The 25,197-nt window shown below is 45.1% G+C and overlaps 1 protein-coding gene across 3 annotated transcripts in view; it reads left to right on the top strand.

Moving 5' to 3' along the window:
* LOC113486516 (collagen alpha-1(XXVII) chain-like) overlaps nt 1-25,197 on the top strand; it is a 162,012-nt gene that overhangs the window by 31,426 nt on the left and 105,389 nt on the right. For all 3 annotated transcript variants that reach the window (XM_026860526.1, XM_026860525.1, XM_026860524.1), the window contains 8 exons: nt 3,023-3,076; nt 8,046-8,099; nt 10,110-10,163; nt 15,357-15,401; nt 16,287-16,340; nt 18,720-18,764; nt 21,153-21,206; nt 22,444-22,488. In XM_026860526.1, the coding sequence (XP_026716327.1) occupies nt 3,023-3,076; nt 8,046-8,099; nt 10,110-10,163; nt 15,357-15,401; nt 16,287-16,340; nt 18,720-18,764; nt 21,153-21,206; nt 22,444-22,488 (405 nt within the window). The remainder of the gene's footprint in view (nt 1-3,022; nt 3,077-8,045; nt 8,100-10,109; nt 10,164-15,356; nt 15,402-16,286; nt 16,341-18,719; nt 18,765-21,152; nt 21,207-22,443; nt 22,489-25,197) is intronic.

The raw sequence follows: 25,197 nt of genomic DNA, 5'->3' as shown, positions 1-25,197 counted from the left end.
AGGAGCCAGTGTGGGTGGGTAAACAGGCACATGTGCAAATAGTAACACATGCTGTGGGATTTTTTTTATTCAGTGGTCTCAGCATTGTCCCAGCTTGCGTGTAGAAAAGAGGAGCAAAACTAATGTATTGATGGCAGATATATTCAGGACAATCCCGATTTCTAGATATGAGTGGGAAATTGAATTAAATCCAGGATAGCATGAGTAAAATAGAGCAGTTAACTATAGAACTACAAAGCAACGAACTCTTGAATTGCTTCTCCATGAGAAGAGGGCTATTTCTGGGAGCACTGGTTGGAGATGGGTAATTCTGAAGGAGTAGGAGAAAAGGAATGAACGTTGGACTGGATTTAATAAAACAAGGGTGGGTAGCCTAGGGGCATGATGACTGTTATTGGGGCTCACAGATTGGTGCGTGGATTAATTTGTAAGGCCTGCCTGTTCAGATTTTGTATTGCTAACAGCTCCTGAGGCGGATGCTGTCCTGTACCTTTTGTTGCTCAGCCCATCTAACTGTACCACACTGCATCTTCCTCCTCTGCCAAGAATGTGGGTGTAATCACAGATTCAGGACTAACCATGTTGGAACACATCAAGATCAGTTGGGTTTTTTTTACCATTTTTAGGACTACTGCCAGACTACACCCTTTTCTCTCCACAGTTATGAGAGCAGTTTAAAACGTCTAGCACAAGGCCCAGACTTGGTTACAGCAGTTTCTTGTGTGCCAGACTGGACTTCGCACTGTCACTTCATCAGCAGGATGTGGCCACTTCTCACTAGGATAAATCCACATTGGTCTTCAGGAACAGGATGAGTCTCTGACCTTCCTTTGCCTGGATTCCATGCTGTTTTATGTCAAGAGCCTGTGTTTTTCATAATCGCTTGTTTTGTCACTGGATACCAGGACTAGATTATTTCTGCCTTCTTCCTTCCTTTTGGCTAAGGCTTTTTCTGATTTTGTTGCTGTGCTTTGCTTTAGCTCTGGAAGAACCTGCATCAGATTTTGGTGGAGGTGTGATTAGTCTTTTATCCAGGAGCTCCTGATTAGCAGCTGAGCTTCCTGTGTTCCAGGTTTCCTCCTGGAAACTATCGTTTAGAGCTAGGAGTCACATCAAACCGCGCTGTTCTCTCCAGCCTGACACTGGTTTAAGCCTGCCCCAGGCTATGGTGGAGCATGGATTTCAACTAACTGCACTGAAATGGGCTTTGAGCCAAGCTGCCTGACTCCAAAGTTGAATAACAGCTGAATTCCCTCCTCAAATCTAGCAGCAGTCTGGATTTATGAACCCTCTTCAGAGCTACCTAGATTATTGCTTACGTGCAAGAGCTTTTTAGGAACTCATCTTTTATAGAGACTTTACTGTTCTGATTTCTGTCACTTATTATGAGACTTCCAAGTCTTGGGTCAAAGTGCTTTTGCTACCACAGACTTGCTGATTTACATTAAGCAGCACATTTAGTCTCTTGGTGCCCTGTCCAGTGAAGTGAACAGATGATGCCACAGTTTGCTGGGAAGATTAATTTATTTAAGACTACTCAGAGCTCAGTTACTCTGGTTACAGCTGTTATATGGGGTTTTGAATGACAATGTGATACTCAAACACCTTAATTTCAATGAAAGTTGTTTCAGTTTCATTGGAAATTCACAGCTAGGCTAAACTGTCAGAGAATTTCAGGCTGAAAATTTGGAAGGAATTTAAGAATGGGACATTGAATTTATTTGGGTAAAAAGTGCCATTTGAAAAGCTCAGCTGCAGCCTTTTAATTGAACAGCCTCTTACAGCAGAGCAGCATGTGTTGTGAAACAGCGCTGAGCACTCAACAACTGTCTATACCACAAGATACAATAGCTAAATAAAAACCCCCATTATTTTCTATTACTGTGCAGTAAAAATAAAACTGAATAGACATCAGCACAGAGCAAGGGCACTGAGCTTGGATGGCAGTCGCATGTTTAACTGCAGTGATTTTCCTTGGAAATCAGACCCTGAAGATTTTGGCCCCGTGTATGCTGAAATGCTCATCGGAAATACTACAGCTTACTGAGAAAGTGTCTGAGTGGCTTTTTATCCCCTAGCCTGCACTTCTTCTAGCTAGAGGGTACATTAAAGTGCTCCTCATGGTGGTGTAAAGCTCACACACACTCTTGGCAGAACAGGAGCCCTTGGAAATGTATCTTCAGGTTGTTTCATCTCCCAGGAACGTATTCGAGAGGACTTATAATTGTTTTTACTACTGCCTGAAAGGTTAACACATCTTCTGTGCTGTATACAATCCTGGGATAAACTATTCTTAGCTGCTTATTCCAGATAACTCCTTAAATAGTCTTCGGAAAATATGCAGGATGCTTTTAAAATATGATGTAAAAGGAGATACTGCTTTATGTGATCCGAGGTAGATACTCTGACAGTGTCATTGTCTTGTGGGGCCTGTGCAAAAATAGAGATTTTAATGGTTTAAACAGGGACTTACTTCTGCTCCTCCGGCTTTACTATCCAGCCATCCATTCTCTTCCTAACCTATAAAGGCAAAAATCTGGTTGTCTTGTAGTGGAAATGCGTTCATCCCAAATAACAATCCCCCTTTAGTAATTACTTCTGTTCTCTTCCATTTTGGCCAAAACCATCGTTAACACCCACACACACTTCCACTCCCCTCTGCCTACCTCCATCTCTTTCTGCTGGGACTCCTTTCAGAGCTTTGACTCCTCTGACCCAAGGTAGTTTCTGTTCCTGGTTGTGGAATATTTGGTGTATCCAAATTACCTCGTCGTCATGACACATCTTGCGGTGACAGGCACACATCCTGTTCCGTAAAGGTAGGTGGGAACTGGCTGCCAAGTTTCACCGCTCTGAAGGCACCATCGAGGCTGTCGTTGGAGCTGCCTCCTGCCAGGGCACAGGCTGCTGGTGCTGTTACATCTGGCCACAACCCAGCCTGAGACTTTCTGCTGCTCCCGGGACTAATGCAGATGTCTACCGACTCCTTTTGACTCTGTTATGTGTTTGTTGTGTTTTTTAGGGTCCCCCAGGTCCCCACGGAAACCCTGGCTCACCCGGCCCCCCAGGCCTGAAAGTAAGTATTGATTGGCGTGAGGAGCTTTTGCCTTCCTGTTCCAGAGGGTGTCCCAGCGGGGGAAGTACAGGTTTTTCTTACCCTGCTCCATACAAAATGACGAGTAGCTGAAGCCGTTTCTCCCCTCCCCTCTGCTCGCACACAGGCCTTCCAGCAGCACAGCCAAGGCCTTTTTCTGTTCTTCTGAGAGACCCTGCTGTGTGCCTCGGTTCTTGGTTCTCCTTAATTTCAAAGACTGCCTGATTAAGATCCTGCTTAAGCTACGCTGTGTCAGGGAGCAAACTGCTATGTTGAGATGAGGGCAGTGGAATCCTCCCACTCCAGAGCCTCACCAGGTCTGGATTTCTTTGCTTTACCATTTCTCTTCTCTGGATTTTGCACCCTACTCCTCCTTCTTTGGGTACAGACTGACAACACCCGGCTTATTCTCTGCCTTCCTCCTCTTGAAACTCCCTCTTCCCTCCATCCCGAGTTTCTGGGAACCCCGACTCCATCAGTTCTCCCAAACTGATCCTGTTTCTTCCTTCTAGATGTCCTCATCTCTTCCATGAGGTCTCAGAGACCTCCTCTTGCCATACCAGGAGCCCTGTGTTTTGCCCTTTTCTCCCTCACACACGTTCCTCCTGGGGTGCTGTAGCTGAACCTTTGCATGGGACTTCAGCACAGATGCAGCTCAGAGGGGAGCTAATTCTGTGTGCTGCAAAACCCTTCAGAAAGATGTTTTGTTCCTGTGTATTAGGCTTTGCATTACCTAAAGATTGTGAAGTTCCTGGGAAATTGGTTTGGATTGTTTTGGTGTCATTGTTTACACAGAAATAGATTTATATTTTATAACACTTACTTGGGACTAAAGGATAGGTGGGTTTTGAAAGGCAATGTTTAATAGAGGTTTTCCCTGTGAAGGAAGCTGTAGGACGTCTCAGCCAAACATAGCGAAAGGTACGAGCGAGAGTCCTTTCTTTTCATGATCTCATCAGTAGGCAGTGATGTTATGAACACTATTGATGCTCTGGGAAAAAGATTCTGGAAACTTGGCATGCTGCCTCTACGTGATTAAAAATTAGGCACTGGAGACATGCTGGTGAACAGCAGCTGTTTTAAATTCGAAAGTGTAGTTATATGGCCTGAAAAGTGAGGCTGTAAAAGTTCTACATCTTAGTGTTCTGCATTTATTCTCTAGCAATGACTTCCAGATCACACTTGTTGAGTTTTATAAGTCAAATCAAAGTTCTTTTATCTAACTTCCAGTCCTGCAAATTCAGCCTGGTCTAATCGCTAGAGTCAAACTACGTTTCTATGCTATAGGATATATTTTTTTTAAACACTTAGCCTAATGCCTTGTCAGAAATCATCATTTGGCTGTAAAGCTGTATTCAGCTGGTCTCCTACTAGAAATAAAAACTTCTTGTAAGCATTTTTCCTCCATCTTGATGCATGGTCTGGCAGCAGGAAGCCCTCAGCAGATGTATAGCTGTAATAGTCTGCAGCAGACATCTGGTGTCATTGGTCTGTGCAATATATATTTTAATTCTGTCCAGCCACCATTTGCAGGATGAGGCTGTTCTACATGATGCTTTGTCAAAAGCACTAAGAGTGAAATGGGATGTGAGAGCTGTAGCTCAGCCCAGGCCTGGGCATAACTTCACCTCTAGCAGGGAGAGCCTGCTAAGCCCTGATAGCAAGATTTTGCATAAGAAGCACTTTTTGGTAGGTGTGTATCGGATCCCAGTGTTCTGACTTCCCTTCGGCCTTTCATTTCTCTGGTGTTACATCAGTCCAAGAGGATGGACTTTACACAGAATATTGGTAATTCACCCCCTTACATTTTAAATGTTTATACTCTTCGCCAGTCTTGACAAGCCTGCGCTTGGGACCTGATCTCTTTTTAGTAGACCCAGCCCATGGCTGAAATGACCAACTTGTGAAAGCCCAGCCTGGGCAACAAGGCAGAGCAGCTCCAGCTAGAGCTTCTCTTGCTGAGAGCCTTCAAGTGGCTGCTGGACTAGGTCTTCCCCAGATAGCAGCTAATACCAGGGAAAAAACAAGCAATCCAAGAAAGGAAACTGAAATTTCCCAGATAGATACAGCTTGGAAACAATGACTAACACCAAGTCATTGTCACTTAGGATGTAACCCAGGAGCATAATTTTTATCAGTTGAATTAACAGAGCACTTACAAGGTCAGGCAGTCAGCTGCGTCCAAGGGATGTGGCTTTGCAGCTGGCAGACATGTGCATGTTTGTGCGTGTCTCTTGTCCAGTTGTGCCTCGGAGAGCATCAGCGTTGTGTTGTCTGGCCGCTGCTTTTCTGCATCCACCCTCTGCAGTGTCCTCCTTATTCTCATCACTGCAGCTGAGCACTTAGAATTCTTGTGCTTAGGAAGCTCATCTTTTGCACAGAGCTGTATGTAGCTGTTGAGCCAAATTCCTGCTGATCTGCTTGGGCATGGTTCCACTGACTTCAGTGGCATTACACCCGCTGGTGCCACTTGAGAATTTAGCCTATGGTGCTTTTCTCAGCAATTTGTAATGTCTAACTCCTTAAAGGGGACTTCTTGCCTCTTTTTTGCATTCTGTTCACTGTCCTTAGCAGTTGAAAAATTGCTATTGCTTCTAGTTAGCAAGGACTTATTATAGTAGATAACCTCTTAAATGCCTGTGGACATGTGCTGGGCTAGGGCTGTGGCTGTCTGTGTGACCTGTAAACTGCTGGTGGGGACAGGAGGGGTATTTTTGCTAATGACTCGATGTAGCTCTGAGGATGCCCCAATAGAGTTTGGGACTGGGAGGAGGGTTACTTGTCAGACAGGGTGTGTATTTGAAAGCCATTACAAGAGTTGGGTTTGCATCTCTCATCTGGAGGCTTTTGGCATCAGGAGTTAGTATGCTTTGCTTAGTTAGCTGCTCGGGATAAAACGCTGTTATAGCGCTAGGAAAAATTGAATTTTCATTTTAGTGAATGGTTTGGCTCCAAGATAGCTCATCAGTTTGGCTCACTGATGTTTTAAATACTAGTAGTGGGATTGCAAAGCTGAAGTGTTTAAATTGCACAGCTCTGGACTTTTCCCAGGTAGGGAAAAAAACCAGAAGAGAACTATTTCTTCCTTTACAAGAGGAAGTAGTGTGCTCAGTTGGTTGGCATGGGAAAGAGGAGAAGCTTGTGGGCAAAGTGCTGTGGCTTAATGATGGACAAGGCTTAGGCTAATTCTCATGTTGTGGCTGCCGCAGGAGAAGGGTTGGGCAGTTAATCCATTATTTCACCCTTGCATCCAGGCATCTGTTCTCTCAAGTCCTGATGCCATCTTGCTGACTAATCTTAGGGATCCTGCTCGGGGCTGAGTTCTCCACCTGTGTAATGGTCTCAGCAGTGTTGAACACAGACCCGTGATACAAAGCACCATCTTTGCTAATGTGATCTGGAGCTTCCCATGGAAAAACATAAGAGGCTTGTATTCCTTTACATGGCTCAGAGTCATTGCATTGAGCACATGCAAGATTTAGGGAGAGTGGTAGGTGTTTACCTGCTGCAGTAAATTAGTTTTGCAGAGTAGAAATTAATACCCTGCAATCCTGAGGATTGCTCTAATCTCTTCCAAGCAGTTGTGGCACCCACTGACCGCTCTGAAGCTCAAAGAGTGGGAGAATTGCCCTGATAACAGCTGCATGCAAAGCAAGATTATCTGCATGACTTCATTTACTGTTTGGAAACCAGGCAGCCTTCATTCAGAATTTGTACAGATGCATCTGCCTTGAATCAGCAGTGCTCCCTACAGTCCATAGCCCAGTAGTCTCACTCCCTGAACCCTGTAGTTTGTGGTGGATGGTGGAGGAGGAGAAGGGGAGATTTACACTCTGTGCAAGGTGGGAAGTATGTGCTGAATGTCATCGCAGTGAGACTGCAAGGCAAAGCTGCACAGCTAGCTATAACTAGACCTTTGTCTGCTAATGAGAAATGCCAGTTACTAAATACTATTGCTCCTTTGTAGGGTCTCGCCTTCCCTCCAAGCACTTCCCTTGACAGCCCTTAATTAACTGTGCTGTGCTTGGAGGTTGGTTTTGAATCCCGTGCTGCTGAGGTGGCACACAGAGAGTGTGACTTGTTTATGATCCCAGGGGTGTTAAATAGCCAGTGACCGATGCTGGGATCAGTGTCCTAGCTGCGCCAGAAGAGATGTTACACAGACCTGAACTTCTTTGTGTGCAAAGCCTCGCCTCTCCCCTGCGAAAGGAATCTGGCACACTTCAAATCTCTTCAGGTTTCCCCTACTTCTGTCTCACCCTGTTAGATACACACATTACCTTTCCACCTTTTAATAATTTGAACTGGGATTTTCAAAGGAATCTGCTGGAATTAGATGTTTAAATGCTGCTGAAATCCTAGCCTGTGTTTGTCAGAAGATCACAGTCTTAAACTGTAATTTCTCTCGTCACGGTTGTTAAAAAGGAAAATAAAGAATGCCACCACTTAAGATAAAGTGTGCCTCTTTCTTCTGCCAGCCTGAAAGCCTCACAATTGCTCTGGCTGCTGGTAGTGGTGTCTAATTAGTGTAACTTTGCAGTTTCATCTGTTCCTCACAGTTAAAAAAGCAACAGCATCTAGCAAGATGTTAAGAAGGATGGTTTAGCCAGGCTTGGTAATTATTTTTGTGATCGTAGTTGTAGACAAGGAAGAAATCACAGCTGTCTAGTCTAATAAGTATCAAAAGTCCTGGCGTTGCCTTCTTCCAGTTATCCTTCCTTTAGTCAATTTAATACTGTCAGATACTATTTAAAACTCAACGCTTTAGTAGAAGTAATCACTCACTAAAACCACCCCCAGCAAATCAGCTATACCCAGGGGCTTTAATACATTTGGGATGTTGGAGCACAATGGAGATAAACCAAAATGTTTTTTTAATTTGCTGGAAGCAGCACCACATCTATGGGCTGGATCCTTGGTTTATGTCATTAATTGAAGTTTTTCATTTCAGGGTCAGAAAGGTGATCCTGGGCTGTCGCCTGGAAAAGCTCGCAATGGACAGAAGGTAAGATGTTGCCCAGAGTGCACAGGCATCAGGACCACGGTGCACTTTAAGCCCTGTGTATACACATGGAGGGAGTCCATGCTTCAGCCACAAGCATCACAGCTACTCAGGTAGACTTAGAACTGAAAGTGAAGGCTCAGACCCCTGATTCAGGACTAAAGAGACCTAGCTAAGGTATTGACCTCAGTGCACTGAGGTGCCTGCTGCCACAGCTTTTTGTTCTCTAAGTGTTTATATCCATTTTGTGCACAATCTGCAACCAGACTTAAGTCCCTTCTGCTGCAGGCACATGGTGACTTACACTAAGTATTTAAACTACTCATATGAGAGACAGCCACACCTTGCTAACTCTGGGTATGCAGCTGTAGCTCTGGGCAATCCCAGTGTAGGCAATAAAACCCTCGAAGGCAAAAGGAAAGATGTTCTTGCCAAGAGCTGTGAGGGAGCAATTTGCTTCACGTCGCAGGTCACGGCTGTGAGAGCAGCATTGCTGTCCCGCTGTGGGGAGCAGGAGGTCTCTAAGGCCACTGCACTGCCAGCGCATGGACCCTGCTGTGCGATTACCAGGGGCCCTTCCACCAAGGTCTCCTCAAATCAGCACAAAGCGCACAACTGGGAAGCGTAGCTGGTTTCTGGATTTAGCAATTGTGAAGCATCAGAGTTCTGCTAATTCTTTTAAATACGTTAAACTCCCGGTTTTGCTGTTTCACAGCTGAGCGATTTTTACTGAGGCAACAAGGCCTCACAGAAGTCCAGAGATGAATAGTAGCACGATCAGGGCTCCACAACATCTACCTCAATTAGTTCTTTCAGTGGTGTCTACACAATACTTCATAACTCATGCCCAGGGCAAGAAGCCTGGCTCTCTTCCTTTCATCATAAGCCTTGCTATAAATGCACAGCTGGTAGGAAGCCATGAAGAACTTGGGCCCTTCCTTGGAAGCCAGATGCCTCCATGAAGCACAGCAAGCCACACAAATACAAGATGGAGGGTGACGCTAGAAAACAGTGAGAAGGCTGTCTGAAATGACAAATAACTTCAGAGCACGAGATGCCTTTTGAAATTTCTGGTACATCGGAATGGCATCACATGGAAATCATCCACCCGCAGAGTCTGGAACCATTTTCTTGCAAGCATGCTCAGTGTAAGGAAGGGAGAGATCCAGATCACTTTTAGCTGATGTTAACAAGGCTTTATTCCTGTTAGCAGTAATAGAAACAAGGAGTTTCCAGCAGGAGTTTGGAGTGATGCCTAATTTTCAAGCTAGATACTCCAAATGCATCTTCACTAAGCAGGCACAGCACAGTGCTGGAGACTCTAAAACGTTTTTTGATCCTAATCAGAGGAGGCCAAAATGGTCTTGTGCAAATGGGATTGGATGTTAGAGAGGTCTCACAGCAGTGCACTTCTCTGTTCCTGTGATGATTTGGATATTCCAGCTGGGATGTGATGTAATCCCTTTTCAAAAGTACAGGCCACTGCAAAAACCCTCCCACCAGCAAAGGTTCCATCCATGTCATACAGTCAGGTTAAATAATTATACCACCGGCGCCATCTGAACCGGAGCCGTGGGCTGAGCCAGTGCAGTAGCTGAGTGTGAGCACAATCATAGGATTTGGCAGGAGGTACCTGTTGTTCTTATTGCATTTAAAATCTAAAATTTTCTTGCCTTGGTAATTTAAATGCCTATCAAAAGGCGAATGAAGCATGTGACTGAATGAGATCATTGAGAAAAAGAAAAAAAAAAAAAGCATTCATTCTGCTGGCAAAAAGCTGGACTCTAGCAGCAGCTGCCATTAATTAACTGGGTTTATTATTTATATGAGCCAGTTAATAGAGATGTTGTTTAAATCTACACTTCTTATCCAGTCGTTTTTTGAAGAGTTGTGATTAGAATCAGAAATATCAATAGCTGGGTGCTACTGTTGGCAAAATAATTTCAGTTAACAGTATGCTAGGCATAGGGAAAATGTTGCTGAAAACTAATTCAAGTTGCTTGCTTCCTACAGGGAGACGTGGGCTTACCTGGTTTGACTGGGTTCCCTGGACCACCTGGTAGAAAGGTAAGAGTATTCTTTTCTAGTGAATAAGATCAATATTTTTATTTTAAAATGTTCTTCTCTAACTCTGCCTAAAATATTTCATTAAGTCCCAGTACCCATCAAAAAAGTCTTATGCCTGTTTCACAGGTGTATAAACTGGGATATAGGCTGAAGCAACTGCCTAAATGTTGTAGCAGCAAGACTGCGTAAGAGTACAAAATTAAATTCTGGATCCAGATTTCTGTTCCTTCCTTGAATTTCACGTCCCACTGCCCTGCATCATCCCTCTGCACCCTGACACTGGGTCTTCATCAGGAAACTGAATTTAGATCTGGTTCAGCCAATATGTTAACTAAACGGATCTACAACTGACATCAATACTCAAAGGTCAGATTCAGAACAGTAAACCTTGACTGTCCTGGTAAAGCACTTTTCAAACAAAATATCTGTATGACTTCCCTCTGTTTTGCTTCGAGATTGATAGCACTAGTCGGGTTTTGCTTTATTTGGTTCCATATTTATGTTTCAACAACATCAACATCACCAACAACAAGCCTATTTGTGTATGTGCTCATGTTCATGCATGCAAGTCTGCACGGCAATACCTTAGCCATCCACACCTTTTATATATCAAGGACATTTCAGTTGACCTTCCAGTTCCAGGTTCTGTCGGTAGGTCAGTATGATTTTTTTGGAAGCTGGACATGTTGCAGGGAGGCGTTTGACAGTTGGGCTCCGTGGACATGACTTCCCTTCCCAGCAAGTCGATATTGATAGCGCTAAGCCCAAGAGTTAAAAATTAGCATCTTGTTTCAATCACTTCATCAGTCAATGGGCCATTGAAGATACGCTGTTCCTCAGGCCAGTTAGCTGCACACAAACACCTACTCAGGTATGCTTTAAGACTCTGGGGAGAGGAAGAAGCTGTGGAGGAGGCTGAAAGAAATTCTCCCTCTCCATGAGTGCTTGTTGTGTGCTTTATATTGGAATCAAATTGCCAAGAGTAGGGGCTGGGTTTGTTTTTCTGCTCCCAAGGCTGGTCATGCTTGGGGTGCTGTTTGGAGCTAGGAGCAATAGAGTGATTAATTACCAATCTTATGCTGTCACAAACAAATTCTAACAAATAGGGTGTAAAGAATACCATTTTCCTGGTATAACAGCTCATAAAACAAAACCTGTGGTTATGATCAGCAAAATTCAATGTCAGGAGTGCAAGGACTCATAATGGAAAAAGTGGAGAAGGAATAAGAGATTGAACAAACATTCAGGAGTCCAGCACATGGCCTTCACATCTGATCTCGGCTCCCCAGGACAGGGTGAAGACAGGGGTATGCTTCTGTTTCTTCAAGTAATGAGCAAGTTGGATGCTGAAATTTTTCCTTTGGTACAGCTTAAAAAAAACCTCCCAGTAGCACTAGTCTGGCAGTGGTTTTGGTGTAACCTGGCTTTTATTAGCATCCTGCATTAAGAAAAAATTTACAGCTGTTGGAGAAATGTTTGGAAAAAAAATCTTTTTTTATCTGGATTCCCTGCTGGCATTCTCCCAGTGAAAATATGCTGGTGTTTGGCTGAAGGTGGGCAACACAAGTTGGCTACCAGAAAACAGCAACGCCTTGGAAATGGACACCCCTCCTGTGCACTCCATGGAGGGACCGGGAAAAGAGCTCTAAGGGCTTTGATCTGAAAACACCATGTAGAAACTTTCAAATAGGCAAAATATTTTACCAGGGGAAACAAAATACTTTTCCCACTAAATGAAACAACTGGCTCAGCAGCATGAGCTAAAGCCACAACCAAGCAGCAGATGGTTTTGGATAGTGCGGCTCACCGCGCTGTGCCTGCCCTGTGAGTGCAGACCTCTGCTCTTTGTAGGACTGGAGGGTCCGATCTCAGAGCACCCCCAAAGTCTTTTTGTCTGCACCCATTTACGAGTGTATGAAACTGCCTTTGAAGCAGCAGATGTAATTCTACTCCTCTCCACGCAGAGCAAATATTGCTTTTGCTGACCAGCAGTTCTGGGGAACAGTGGCAGGAGGACTGGGGTGCCCCCTCTGCTCTTCCCTCTGGTGCCTACAAGGGGGCTGTGGGCTTTGGCTTTTGGTTGGGGGCTGCAGGCTACAGCTGCCTTGCAGATGTATTTCAGCAGAGCACTGCGTCACTGCTCCCAGCCTCAGATGCTGTGGAGGAGAAAATGGTTGTACGAGATTGTAGAAGACAGCAGCAGTGAGAGAGAAAAAGCTTTGTTAAAGTCACTCAGTAAAGACAGAGCTAGGAACTGGTCAGTGCTTCGGAACACATCCCGTCACCCAGATCTCATTTGCTGGCCTCTTTACTCTTCTTCACGTTTCCTATCAAAGTGCAGGATGATCCTTTTTAGCTAGGAGAGAGAGGATTATAAATATCATCACAGATGAGTAAATCCTTCACTGGAGTGCAATTTCCTCTCTAAATCACAGCCCTTTGTGTTGAGCACCCTGTAATCATCAGGAAGTGTTTGGATAAAAGAGCAAATGCAGTTGTTTTCATACCCTCTGCCCTGTCATTTTAGTGCTATTTGAAGAGGATTTTAGCAGGTAAATACTTACACGTTGCAGCCAGCTTTAGCATACACAAACTTTTCTGTTTTCTCTTCGCTATAATTAACCTGAGACAGAAGTAACTGCAGCATACTATGAAGAAACACACATTCAAAGCTTCCCAGAGTTCTTTATATGTAGCCAGGAGGATATTTAATAGGGTGCAACAATAGCCTTTGCTATATGTCTATATTTAAGTGCTGTTCACTTACCCTTATTATAGAGATAGCAATGCAGTATTTGGTGTAGACTTTTGCTCAGGGAGTGCCTTGAGCATCTCAAGGGGCTATCATCTATCTGCTCTGGATGGACGTGGCAGGCTTGAAACACCTGTCCTGGAGGAACTCCTTCAGAGCAGACTGATTTGGAGCAGCCAAGCTAGGCACCTCTTGCTTATCAGTGGAAGGAGCGAGACATCTCTAAGTGTTTGTATCTGTGGAAGTAGGTGCTCCAGCCGTCTGGAGACAAAGGTAGTTCCTGCTCCAGGCTGTGACTGGAAGAGCTGGGCAAGAGGCCCCAGGAGGAAACCCCATGGGCTCTGTGCTAAATCCCAGGGTATGTCTGGAGATGCTGAACCCAGGACTGTTTCTGTTGGCAGCGCTCTCTGGAAGAGGTGAGGGGAGGGCCAGAACAGACGCTCTCCGTCTGCACAACGCCCTGCTGTCCGTGCTCCAGGGGCGGCTGATACCAGTGCTGGCTCTTCCACACCCACGTAGGTCTTCACCTTATGGCCAGACACCCAACCAGGGTGGAGCATCCTCCCTCCTTTCTGCTGGTGCTGAGCCTCTGCCAGGGAGAGGATAAGCAAGAAGGGATCTCACGAGGCAGATTCCTGGAGAAGGGCAGGGAGTCCCGTCTGCTGGTCCGGCTCCAAGAGCTGTCGAGGCCCTTCCAGTTAGGAGCCACTGGCTGAAATGCAGTAGCAGCAATTGGAGAAGGGACTTTGAGGTGGTTCAAATAAGGGCCAGCCAGTAGCCAAATGGTCCTTCAGGTCAGCCGCCACCTTCTCAGGAGGTACAGCTCAGTCAAAAGAGCAGGCCATGATACATCAGACAGGTCAAGCAGGAAAGAAATGGTGAAAAGGGAATCAACATTTTTCCAGGCCAAAATGTCTGAAATAATGAACAAGGAGGAATGCAAAGGGGAGTGGGTGGTAGCCAGGATGGCTGAGAGCATTGCATACCTCCGCCAGCCAAGGCTTAGGCTGCAGGTCTAGATAGCCCATGGGAAGAATAAAAAAGTCATTAAGCAGAGGTGTGGAACAGAAACAGGCCCAGGTTCATCTAGTGAGTGAAGCAGAAGACCAAGTCCTCGGCCAAACCAGGGTTTGGTTACGGCTTCCAGAGCAGGAGGGTGCTCCCCTGTGGGTTTCACAGACAGGCGATGTGTCCCGGGAGCCCTGGCCAGGGATGGGGTGAGTAGCAGAGACTGAGTTACAATTAGCAGTTGTAACTCACCCTGAAAGCATTTTGTTATTTCTGTACTATTTGTGAAAGGATTGTTTCTTGTTTATTTTCTCGCTCCATTTGTTTTAAGTTAAATTTTCTGACCATTTTTTTTAATCTTGCTAATAGCCCAGATAAATGGTCATCTCTGTAACTGAATTTAATCTGCTTTAATCTAATCTGCTTTGACTCCACTTGATAGAAATGAGTTTGTTTTAAATAGCTGAAGCATGATAATAAAGAAGAGAGGAAAAAAAAATCTAAAGTGCCTGTCACTTGCAGAATTTACTCAGTATTTGAAGAGAGCTCTAGGTAAATCCTGGAGAAAACAAACTCCCTTAAAACCCATATTGATCGGTCTGCAGTTGAACAGGCTACCTTTGTCCTGTTGCAGTGTCTGCATAAAAAAAAAAAAACACAACCAACCAACAAAAACCACTGAAAAACTGAAGCAGGTTTATGAAAGACCTGCGAGAATGATTTGAAGCCTGTAATGCCAGCCAGCAAACTGGATTAAGAAACTCATTCTAATTAATTCAGCAGAGAGAGAGCAGGTTAAGAGACAGCTTGCTCACCGTTTTAGGTTGCTTCCTAATGAAGGACTCTGGACCTCGTCACGCCTTGTAATAGATTAGAAAAACTGGAATCCAGACAAATTCAGGCTAGAAACAAAACTGAATATTCCCATGACAGTAAGCGGTTATTTTGGCGTCTATGGTATTTCAAGTTCTAAAGCGAAAGTGAGTGCTCTGAAATGGGAGTGACTCATGTTGTGTAGTCCCCCAACTTGCCCAAAGCCAACGTTTCACCCGACGAGCCTGTGGTTTCCTAAGGATTAAGGATGGCTTTACTATAGGTGTAGATTACAAATAGACAGATACGAGTGTAGATACAACTCTAAGTCTGCTCCTGGAGCAAATCCTGCTTGAGTAACCACCAGGCCAGACCCCAGCGGGCGCAGGCTGCTGACGCCACACCGCGTTGCAGCCGCGTCTGGGGACATGGGCAGGGTTTGGGTTATGCAAGAACAAAGTGGCACATTAAAAGTTTGCATGATTATGTGGTGCTATCCCGTATCTAAAAATCTGCTTCTCCTCAGAACTTCACTCCCACCTGCAAAAAGAAGTTCAAACCAAACACAGATTTTAATTTTTTTTTTCTTCTTATTCATCCCCTCCATCCTGTTTCAACAGGGATATAAAGGCTACCCTGGACCACCAGGTCACCCTGGAGACCAGGTGAGTCTTCCCACTTTCCAACACTGAATCTTTAAGGGATGGATTTGCTGACTGATGCTCGTTTGGATCCTGTACAGCCTGCTCAGTGTGGACAGCCAGCTCCTTCCAGGGGCAGCTCGGCACACACAGGGGATGCGCAGTGAGCTCCCCTGCTGCCGGCAGCTGGGCGCATACACTGACCGAGCATCAGCAGGTTGGTGGGACGACACTGCCTCGGAATTTCTAAATTTAATTTCTGATTTTTATTGCTCAACCACGTTAAGTTTACATGGTGGAAGAAATACCAGCTTACCCTATTCCCCTTTTATTTTTTCTTTTACATTCATTTCACCTGGACTTTACTAACCATGTCATATTAAGTACTAAGATGTAATTCCTCTCCCAAAGCCCATTCCCCCTCTCCCCTTTTCTCCCCCTTCTTTATTTGAAAAAAAAAAAAAAAAAAAAAAAAAAAGCAATGAATAGCAGGCCCTGTTAGCAATGATGTTAAAGGATATTATACATGAATCCATTTAGTTTTGAAGAATTTTGGCAGTGCTTCCCCACCAGTAAAACGGTTCCATATGCCAGATATAGATGCAGCCTTACACCTTCTCTTAGCCTCCTTGTTTCAAACTATCTGCTGCTTTCACTGCAGATGGAGGGAGAAGGAGAAATGGCAACACTTGCTTAATGCATGGATCCTATTGACTTGGCTTCTGTGTGTTTTCCCCCCTCATTAATTTATTCCACAGTCTACCTTTAATATTTTCTTCCTCTCTATAAATTTGCATCAGGTTTAATCCATCCCACCCTCCTTTCCCCCCAGCTCAAGAAACAGCTAAAAGGCTTCCCAAGTGTGACATTCATCTTACCTTCTGTGCCTTTTCTTTTTTCTTTCCAAAGGGCGAACGAGGACCAGATGGAAGTCCAGGTGCCAAAGGTTATCCTGGCAGGCAGGTGCAGTAAAATCTCATCATGCTGTGCACAGACTAGGGATTTGGGTGTGCAGGTAGCTAAATATATACCCCGCTAAATATATGCCCCATTGAAGACAGTGCAGACCTCTAGAATATGCCTGAAATATTTTCTTTCTTCCTTCCCTAAGATGCTGTGTCAATGACACAGTTTTTCAGCTCTGGGGCACACTAAGGTTGTTAGAAAGTATGTTATGCCTATGATAGAAACAACCTATATTTCTATCGCAAAATATGACAAATTATTGCTTCAGTATAACAACAGGGGAAAAAACAAACAAACAAAACCAACAAAACAGCAGAGCAGAGAAACATACCTGCAAGCTGCTAACCATCCACTTTTAGGCACATTTTGCATCTAAAGTAGAACAGATTAGAAACCTGGGACAGAAAAAGGCATATTACCAAAAGAAAACAATTAGATAAATTCTCGCCAGTAAAATTCACCAGCATAATCATATAGATACATACATATAAAATTATATATGGACCATAAATATATATAAAAGTCATATTTGCAGCTGCAAAAAGGATGATGAAAGTAAACCAAGTCTTTGTTTTCATTCTGAAAAAAATGCACAAAGACAACTTTAGGAATTAAGGAGTATGCAAGGGAAGATGGATCAAGATTGGACACTTTATTGTTTTACTGATGTAAGATGCTGAGTAGTCGGAAGAAAACTAAGAGGAAGAATTTGTAAAACCCTAAATGGTATCTGTTGGAAGACAGACCTGGCCCTGTGACATTTTACAGTGAGATGAATTTGTCACGGTTTTCTAAAATCGACACATTAATGTTGGATTCCACCACGTTTAGTTTTAAGTACATAGCTAAGAGGCTAGACAGATGTCAACGATCCCAAGTAGTCTGTCAGGGGTTTTCGGACTTGTCATGAGTTCATACGTGAGTTTTTACCCAGATGTGCAGGTTATTGGACTAAGTGTGAACTGGATGTGCAGAACAAATCTGCATCCCCTGCCTCAGACTATCGATAACGTACAATCCACTTTAAATCGAAAATTAAGTTGTTACCTTGCTTAACACGCTGGAGATGGTAGAACTGGATGAGAGCTTTATGCACCTGACTAAATGCTCCATTCATAGTCTGAAAGGCTCTTAGAGATTTGCATGCCAAAGAATCTCCTAGGTGTGAGTGTGTGTTAGATGACTAATACGAAGAGGTCCAAGCTATATTGGACATACAAGGTTAACGAATGCTGTTTAGCAGTTCACAGCAGTGTTCTGCCCATCAGATAAGCAGGGCGAAATCTTTGCGCTTGACATACGAAGAACAAAAGCGCTTTCTTAAAATGTGGTTTGGGTCAGGAAAGTGACTTTTTTTTTAAGGCAGCTTTTTTCAGCATATCTGAACACTGTGTGTATCCAGCATCAGAGCTGTTTACTTTACTAAGATTTTACTACTTGTTACTCCTGTCAGCTGTTCTGGCTCTGCAGCGCTATGGGAGAGAGAGCTTGGCTCTGTTTTGATTTGCGCATCATAGGCAGAATTGTTAACTTCACCCCGATGGCTGAAATATTTGGCAATGATGCATGAGCCAGGAAAAAGCACAACCTGACTTTCAGATCCCAGCCTGAGTGTGCAGTGCTGCCAGCTAAAGAAAATATGGACTTAGCCCTTTTTTTTCCCTCCCTTCCCAGAAAGCCCAACAACATTTGGAACTAGAAAAAAATGGACCTAGAAACTTGCTAGAAGACAATAAACATGAAAAATCGTTATGCATTTTTAGAGGGTTCTTTTTTCCAGTACTTTTAAGCGAGCAGCAAGAGGCATAGAAGTGGTACAGGGAATGTATTTTCAGTTCTTTCCGTAGCCGTTGATGCTGCAAAGGGTTAGAGGTGTTGCAGTACCTGCACTGCTAAGTGACTTTCTAGGCTGTAGAAATTAGAGAGGCTTTCTCACTGCGTCAGGGCCCGCCTGTGTTCCCTAAACAGGTATTGAAATACATTTGTCTTTGCTATGCATGTGTTCAGTTAGGCAGGAAAATGAATCAAGAGCTGTTGGGCACAGAGCGTCCCTGTACATCACATCTGAAGTGTAAGGCAACCTCTGTGCCCCCTGCTGCATTAGCCTTTTTGGTCTTTATGATCAGAAATCACTACTTCAGCCCCGGGGAAGGCTCACTATGTGCAGTAGTCTCAGGTTCTGCAGAGTCCCAGCTCCCCAACAATGGGAGATTTGTTATTTGTATCATTTTGTCCTTTTTTCTCCTTTGTTGATAGGCCTTGGACTCGGCACTGAAAGCAGAACCACGCAGGGACGGTGCTGGGGATTTGGCACTGTTCGTTAGGTTAAGTTAAAGCCTGTCCACATTTGTCTTTGTTTTTTCCCTTCTGTTCTAGGGTTTACCTGGCCCCATAGGGGAAGCTGGTCCAAAAGGCAGTCGGGTAAGCAGCCTTTCATTTGTCTTTTTACTTGTTTTTACCGAAGGTTTCTCAAGAAACTTTATGCTTAATTTTGCAATCCTGACGCTAGTTGCTTTAATTTGTTGGATTCGGAGGATTTGAATTGCACACCGCTTGTTTATTGCAGCACTGCTGAGTTTTTTCAAATGAAATGTGGAATGTACCAAGATCAAAGTTCACCAATAGCGCTGATGATACAAAGTCAACCCCTTCAGAGCTCACATTGCAGAGGAGGAAAGAATGGCATACAAATTCCTACCAAAGTCTGAACTTTCTGCAAGCCCCATCTCCCAAAGGCCTCTTCAGTTTCAAGGAGTGTGGTTCAGCGGTCTTTGACCATGCTGAATATGGGCTCTTTTGGGTATAGACCTGGGTTTGGGAGTGATTTATATCATTATGCAGAACAGCAAGCCAGCATCTTGAAGCCATGTGCAAATACAAACATTAGTATCTCTGTCCTGCCTGGTTTTGCTCACCAAAATTAAATTGCTGGGGGTTCATGCTCACTGCAAAAGATAATTTTTATTTTTTGTTTTACCAGCTAAGGCTCTCGTTAATCACATTTTGCTCTTTTCCTGCAATTATAAATTCACATTGAGCTTCAAAGCCAATAAAATTCCCCATTCCTCTCACACGTGATACTTTCTCTGTATGCAGTAAATTCAAGCAGCTGGATTTCATCACTAGGAAAACTGCAAGGAATAAACAAACGCTGACCCTGTAGCTAGCTGTATTCCTGCACTGGGAATGGAGATGGCATGTTCAATGCCCTGCAGGAGAGAGGAAGATCTGAGATAGCACAGCTTGCTCACCTTCTGCAAGTGATGAAGTTTTCCCTGGTGCATCTGTTTAACTGGCCTAACCAGAACTTCATGTAATTATGATGTGGTAGATGTGCAGAATGCAAGACTTGAAAAGTTATTTCCCACTTTACACTCCTGAGTACTGAGGACTCCAATATTTATGGCTACCCAAGAAAGCCATTCCTCGGTTCAACTGCAGTCAGTCAGAATTGGGTACTAAAGGGAGATCCCTGCATTTTGTGGATTGAGGGAGCCAACTGTAGACTCTCCTCTGTCCCCAACCTCTCTTTTTTTGTTCTGCAGGAAGCAGTTCAGGAGTCCCATGGTTCATCTTGGGGTTCAGGAGGCAAAGGCAGGCAGCACTGTTTTAATGTAGCCCTATTTCCCAGCTAGGTATTATACCTGGAGGAAGCGCAACCTAAAGGGAGTGATGGACTGGTGAATAAGTTTGGTGGGGTTGACAGTAAGAGATTTACTGATGATGGAGAAAGAAAGATGAGAGAAAAACAGTGTTAACACTTGGCTCTTATAACAGTGAGGTGCCACTGAGGGGGCTCCCTGCTGAAATCCACTTCCTCTTGATTCTGCATGTTTGGCACAAATTAGTCCTTTGCAAAGGACCAGCACACAAGGTAACTTTGTACTAACTGCAGAGCGAAGAGGATTAAACACAAGGCTTCAATTGTTCCAGGGGAAGGGAAATGTAGCTTTTTATGTAGCGTGTCTTGTCTGAGCAGGATCCCAAGGCCATAGAGAAACATCCCATACTTGACAATGCGAGGCCTGCTGATGAGTGTGGAAGGAGCCGGTTTTATGTGAAACACGTTGGTGCAAAGGAGACTTCTTCACAGCTGGGTGTCAGAGGATCTGTATCTATGTACAAGCTGAGCCTTATACACCGATCCAAAGAGCCTGAACCGGCACGCTCAGCCTCTCCCTGCCTAGGTGCTTGAGTTGACAAAGTGTTTGCAAAAGGTCTTGATGGTGCAGCGGAGTTTGCAGGAAAAGGCTTTAGGCAGAACCGTTACCGATTTGCTCCTCTCTCAGCAACAGGGTGGCCGGCAGCCCTGCATGCCAGGAAGAGGGGGTGTTTGCATGAGAAGGGGCTGCAGTGTGCAACCACCACGAGACATAAACAGACAGAGCTTGGTACAACAGGACGTTCTCGCCACGTCATTGGGAATGAGTGTGAAAGACAGGGAGAGACCCCTTGGAGAGATGAGAGGAGGTGTAGGCATGGGGATTGCTTTTGCCATCGCTCTTGCTAACCTTGAACCAAGCTCTGTTTCCCTCAGGTACACTTAGAGCCAGCCCAGGTAAGGTTTCTTCTTGCTGGCCTCTTCCTGCCCGGAGTCCTCATGATCCCTGGTGTGAGGGTATGTGCCCTTGGACTACATCGTGGAAGCCAGCACCATGCAGTCCATGGGCATATACACTTGCCTCAAGGTTTATTTCATCACGGCTGCCATTGACCAACGCTGGAGGAGACTCTGCTGTTCAGGAAAGACAGACTGACTGGTTGCTAATGGAGAAATGTATCTGACTACTTGTTTCCTCTTTTCTTTAGGGATATATTGGTCTCCCAGGATTGTTTGGGCTACCAGGGGCTGATGGAGAACGAGTGAGTATTTTATGAAGAAAACCTTGGTGTGTTGCTTGAATACAGTTCTTCAGAGCCTGTTGTAGACTTCTCTCTCCCCTGTCCCTGAGGAAAGAGGCAAGCATGCCTAATGTTTAGCCATACCTTCTTTAGCCTGTTTCTACCCTTGCATGAGGACCTGTGTCCCTGTATGTTGCTGACATTCAGCTCAGGAAAACCTAGGCTTCAGACAGGGTCATCAGACCTCACTGTTGAGTGGAGAGGAGTTTTTCTATTTTTCCTTCACTTAAAAACCTGCCTTCCTCCTCCCCCTTACTATTTTGTCTTAATGGAATGGGTCAGGGGGAAGAATGTACATGGAAATTTCCTGATCCCATAAGAGTGGCATCCCAGCCACAGTGTCCCAGCATTTTGGGTGTCCAACTGGAGGTGTCTGGAAAGAGCCTGGCTCTTGGAAGGGACAGAGCCTGGGTCTTTCTGGCAACGACATTCCTTCCAGTCACATCAAGTTGGGCAGTCGAGATTGGGGCCTGTGGATGGGCAGCTGTGGCTGCTGTTCCCATGTGTCCTCACTTTCCCCCATCCTTTTCATCGCGCTTTCTCCAAACCCACATGTTCAGAGCTCTGCAGGACCTCCCTTGCTTTTTTGTTCTTATACCCCACATCCCCCCCACCTGCCTGATCTCTACCCATCCAAGAATCCCCTCTTCCCACTTCAAGAGCTCCTAATGAAGGTCTCTGTGAGATGAAGACTGCTTTGTTCCAGCTTTTTCTCCCTCAAATGCAAGCTCCAGAAACCAGAGAGGCCCCAGGAGCATGTGGGAGTGAATGTGTGTGTGCCTGCCTGGAAGGGGACTACCCTGCACTCTAGAGTCGCTGATTTAATGCTTGTATAACTAAATAAGAAACATAAACAGAAGTTCTCCAGTGAGTGCCTTGGCGGTGGCCTTCATTCGGTTCCAGACCAGTAGCTTAATGACTGCTCCTGCTAAGCACAGCTTCAGCCTGTTGCCCTGGGTGTGGATGCTGCCTGCGTGTGTCCTCAGGGAGGGCCATAGTTAGTGGGTGAAGGTTAATTGTCTTCTGCTCTCGCAGCTGACTGCAAGTAGCTGACATTTTGATTCCTGAACAATGCCGCAGTCATTAGCCTGTTTTGCATTCCCCTTTCTCTTCTAGTGTTGTTTTGTATTGTTGGTTGGCTGTTTGCTTTCTCAACCAGACCTTTTTTTTTTTTTTTCTCTGTGTGTTTTCCTTGCAGGGGATCCCTGGAGTTCCTGGGAAGAGGGGCAAGATGGGTAGGCCGGTAAAGTTTTTCCTCATCTATTATGCAGACCTTGTTGAATGAACCTGGAAACAAAACATCTGGCTTTTGGCTGTGTCCCTTCATATCTTCTGATGGGAACTAAATGGGGAGATCAAACCAACCTTTCCATTTCTCCCTTCTTACGCAGGAAGAAAACTGAAGATACAGATACTGTTCTCTTCCTTTCTTCCATGGTCTGCTGACTTCAGAGGCATTTTTGTTCTTTTTCGCACCATCTCCATGCTCCCTTGGATCTTACACTTCTCAGATTCTCTTCTGCAACATCTTCCCCTCTGTCCTCACTCTGGCCAGCCTCTTCCCTGAATGTTCTTTTTAATTCCCCACCACGATTGCAGCATCCCAGATGTCTGTGCTTGCACTGTTACATCTGCTGCTCTCTGCGCCCACCAGTCCCATCACATTTGCCTCTTTTTGCTGTGATTCTCTCCAACTCTTGTACCATCCTGGTTTGTATAATGCAAGCACACTTTTGTATAAAAACCTTTTTGTCCTCGACGGTGGTTAAAGCAGTAACAGATCAGATGAAGACCTGTTTGAGGAGGAAGGAGAGCGGGTAGATTTGAGAGCTTGGCCAGGAGGAAGAGGTGTTTGCAGGTAGGGCTGAACACAAGGTGGATACTGTAAGAGCTGCATAGAAGGGGGTTTGTGCTGACTGTATCAAAAAGCAAATTAAAAGCAGGTGGGAGAAGTACTGAAATGAACAGAGGAAACAAGGAAAGGACAGAAAGGAAAGCCTTTCCCACATCAGCCTTCTTCCAAACAATTCTGCGTGCTTCCTTTAGTGAAATGTGTAAAGTTTTTTGCTCCGGGAGTCAGCAGAGGGATCCGGCACGTTTGTGCTCTGGTATGTCTCCTTGCCCTTGCACCTTGTCCTTCATGTTAGGCTGACCTTCTCTCAGTCTCCTGACATCATTGCACCCACAGGCTTCTTGTAAAATATCCATTCACCCACACATGGAAAAATCCAGTGCTTTCCCCTTGTCACCCTTGCATGCGAATGTGTGCTTCCCAGGAGTCCCACGCCACGCAAGCATCCCAGAAGTGCCACACTTATCCTGGCTGGCTGTTCTCTCCCTGGGATGGGGGGAGGCTGAGCAGATTTTGGGGGGGGAGTAGTGGAAATCTGTACCAGATCTTACAGTTTTGTAAGCCACTAGTTGCAGCAGAAACCTCTGTGATGAATAATTGCAGAGAGTCAGTCGATGTAACGATGACTCATTGACCAGAGTAAAACAAACACAGCAACTGTCGTTAGGTACAGGGTTTTTGCTCTCTGCCTTGTTTCTGCACAGAGCATGCTGGAGGCTCAAAGCATTCCAGCTGTTGTTTGGCTAGCATTTGTAATCTTCCAGGCAAGAGTGTTTGTCTGTCGGTCAATGTTACAAACAAGGGGCTCCCCTGAGATCAGTGGGGAATCTCTCAACCACGGAGGCATTTAGGCTGGGATCTAGAGCAGGGATTAAATGGCTGCACATGAGCACCTTTGTGCTACTCGGCTCTTTCAGAAGGTCTTGACTCCATCCCTGTTTCGTGATATCAGGTTTAATAAGAAATCTTGAATGGACCAATGCTGAGGATTTGTACTTCCGAGCGTGAACAAAAAGATTAAGTGACATCCAGAGTTATTCAGGAAGTCACTGGGAGAATGGAAAGTAGGAACCAGCTGACCTGGTTCCCTTCCCAACACTTATCTCCTGGCCTGTGCTGTCTCCCAGCTGGTTTGTAGTGTTAGTGAGCCTGCTGTGATTTTTCTGGTCTCTCGCATCCCTGCACTGCTCGGTTTGCTGGCGCGGCTACTGTTCCTGTTCTATTTCAGTGTTGTCATTGCAATGGAGAGGTCTTGGAAGCCCTTATTAGCTGCCATCCAAAGCTGGTAAATGCTTTGGAGAGTAGGGAGGGAGTTGGTATCAAATATATTTCTCTACCTAGTTTTGTTTGAGGTGAGAGAAGGCAGCAGATAAGTGCTCGGCGGAGGAGGAGCTGGGGGCTGGGGGAGTTTGCATGTGACACCGTGGGCCTCAGAGAATGATGTAAGAGGGAATGATTAAAATAGAAGAACTGGACATGAGTCAGATCTTGAAACCCTTCCAGGGAAGTTAAGTTTTGCAGAGCTGTGAGGGACATGGTGAATCTGTCGTGGAAACAGCTGACTCCCCCTCCGGCTCTGCTCTCCCTGCAGCGCATCAGCAATGTAGGAGGCGAGCGCGTTTCTAACGTCTGGGCCCTGGCGAGCTCTGGAGCAAGGAGAAGGTTGGGGGTGGGCTAGGGGGAGAATTACGATTAAAGTACAGTGCACTAGGGAGACTGAAATAACATGAGTCTACGTCTCCGGATCTGCTGCCTGGTTTAGAGGTAGGCTGGAGGCCTGGAGCTGAAGCGGCCAGTTGCTTAAACTCAGTCTTGCCAATGCAGTGGCTGAAAAGAATGGCTTTTTATGGTGTTTTTGTAGATTTTTATAAAAAAAAAAAAAAAAAAAAAAAAAGATAAAAAAAGGCCCCGTTGCTGTGAGGGCAGCAGGGCTGTGCTCCGCACTGCGCTGGGGGAAGGAATGAGAGAAGCTGTTGTTATGCTCTATCTTGGCATGCACGGGCAACATATCAGTCCGAGTTCATCTTTAGAAAGGAGATGTACTGTCACTGAAGGAGGAAACCCACAGGAAGAGGAGATACAGCTAGTCATCATTCAAGA

The sequence above is a fragment of the Athene cunicularia genome (assembly GCF_003259725.1).
Source record: "Athene cunicularia isolate RWA chromosome 17 unlocalized genomic scaffold, athCun1 chr17_part1, whole genome shotgun sequence".
In the NCBI taxonomy this organism is placed as follows: domain Eukaryota; kingdom Metazoa; phylum Chordata; class Aves; order Strigiformes; family Strigidae; genus Athene; species Athene cunicularia.
The sequence above is the reverse complement of the archived record's forward strand: the minus strand, read 5'-3'. Positions and strand labels throughout refer to the sequence as shown.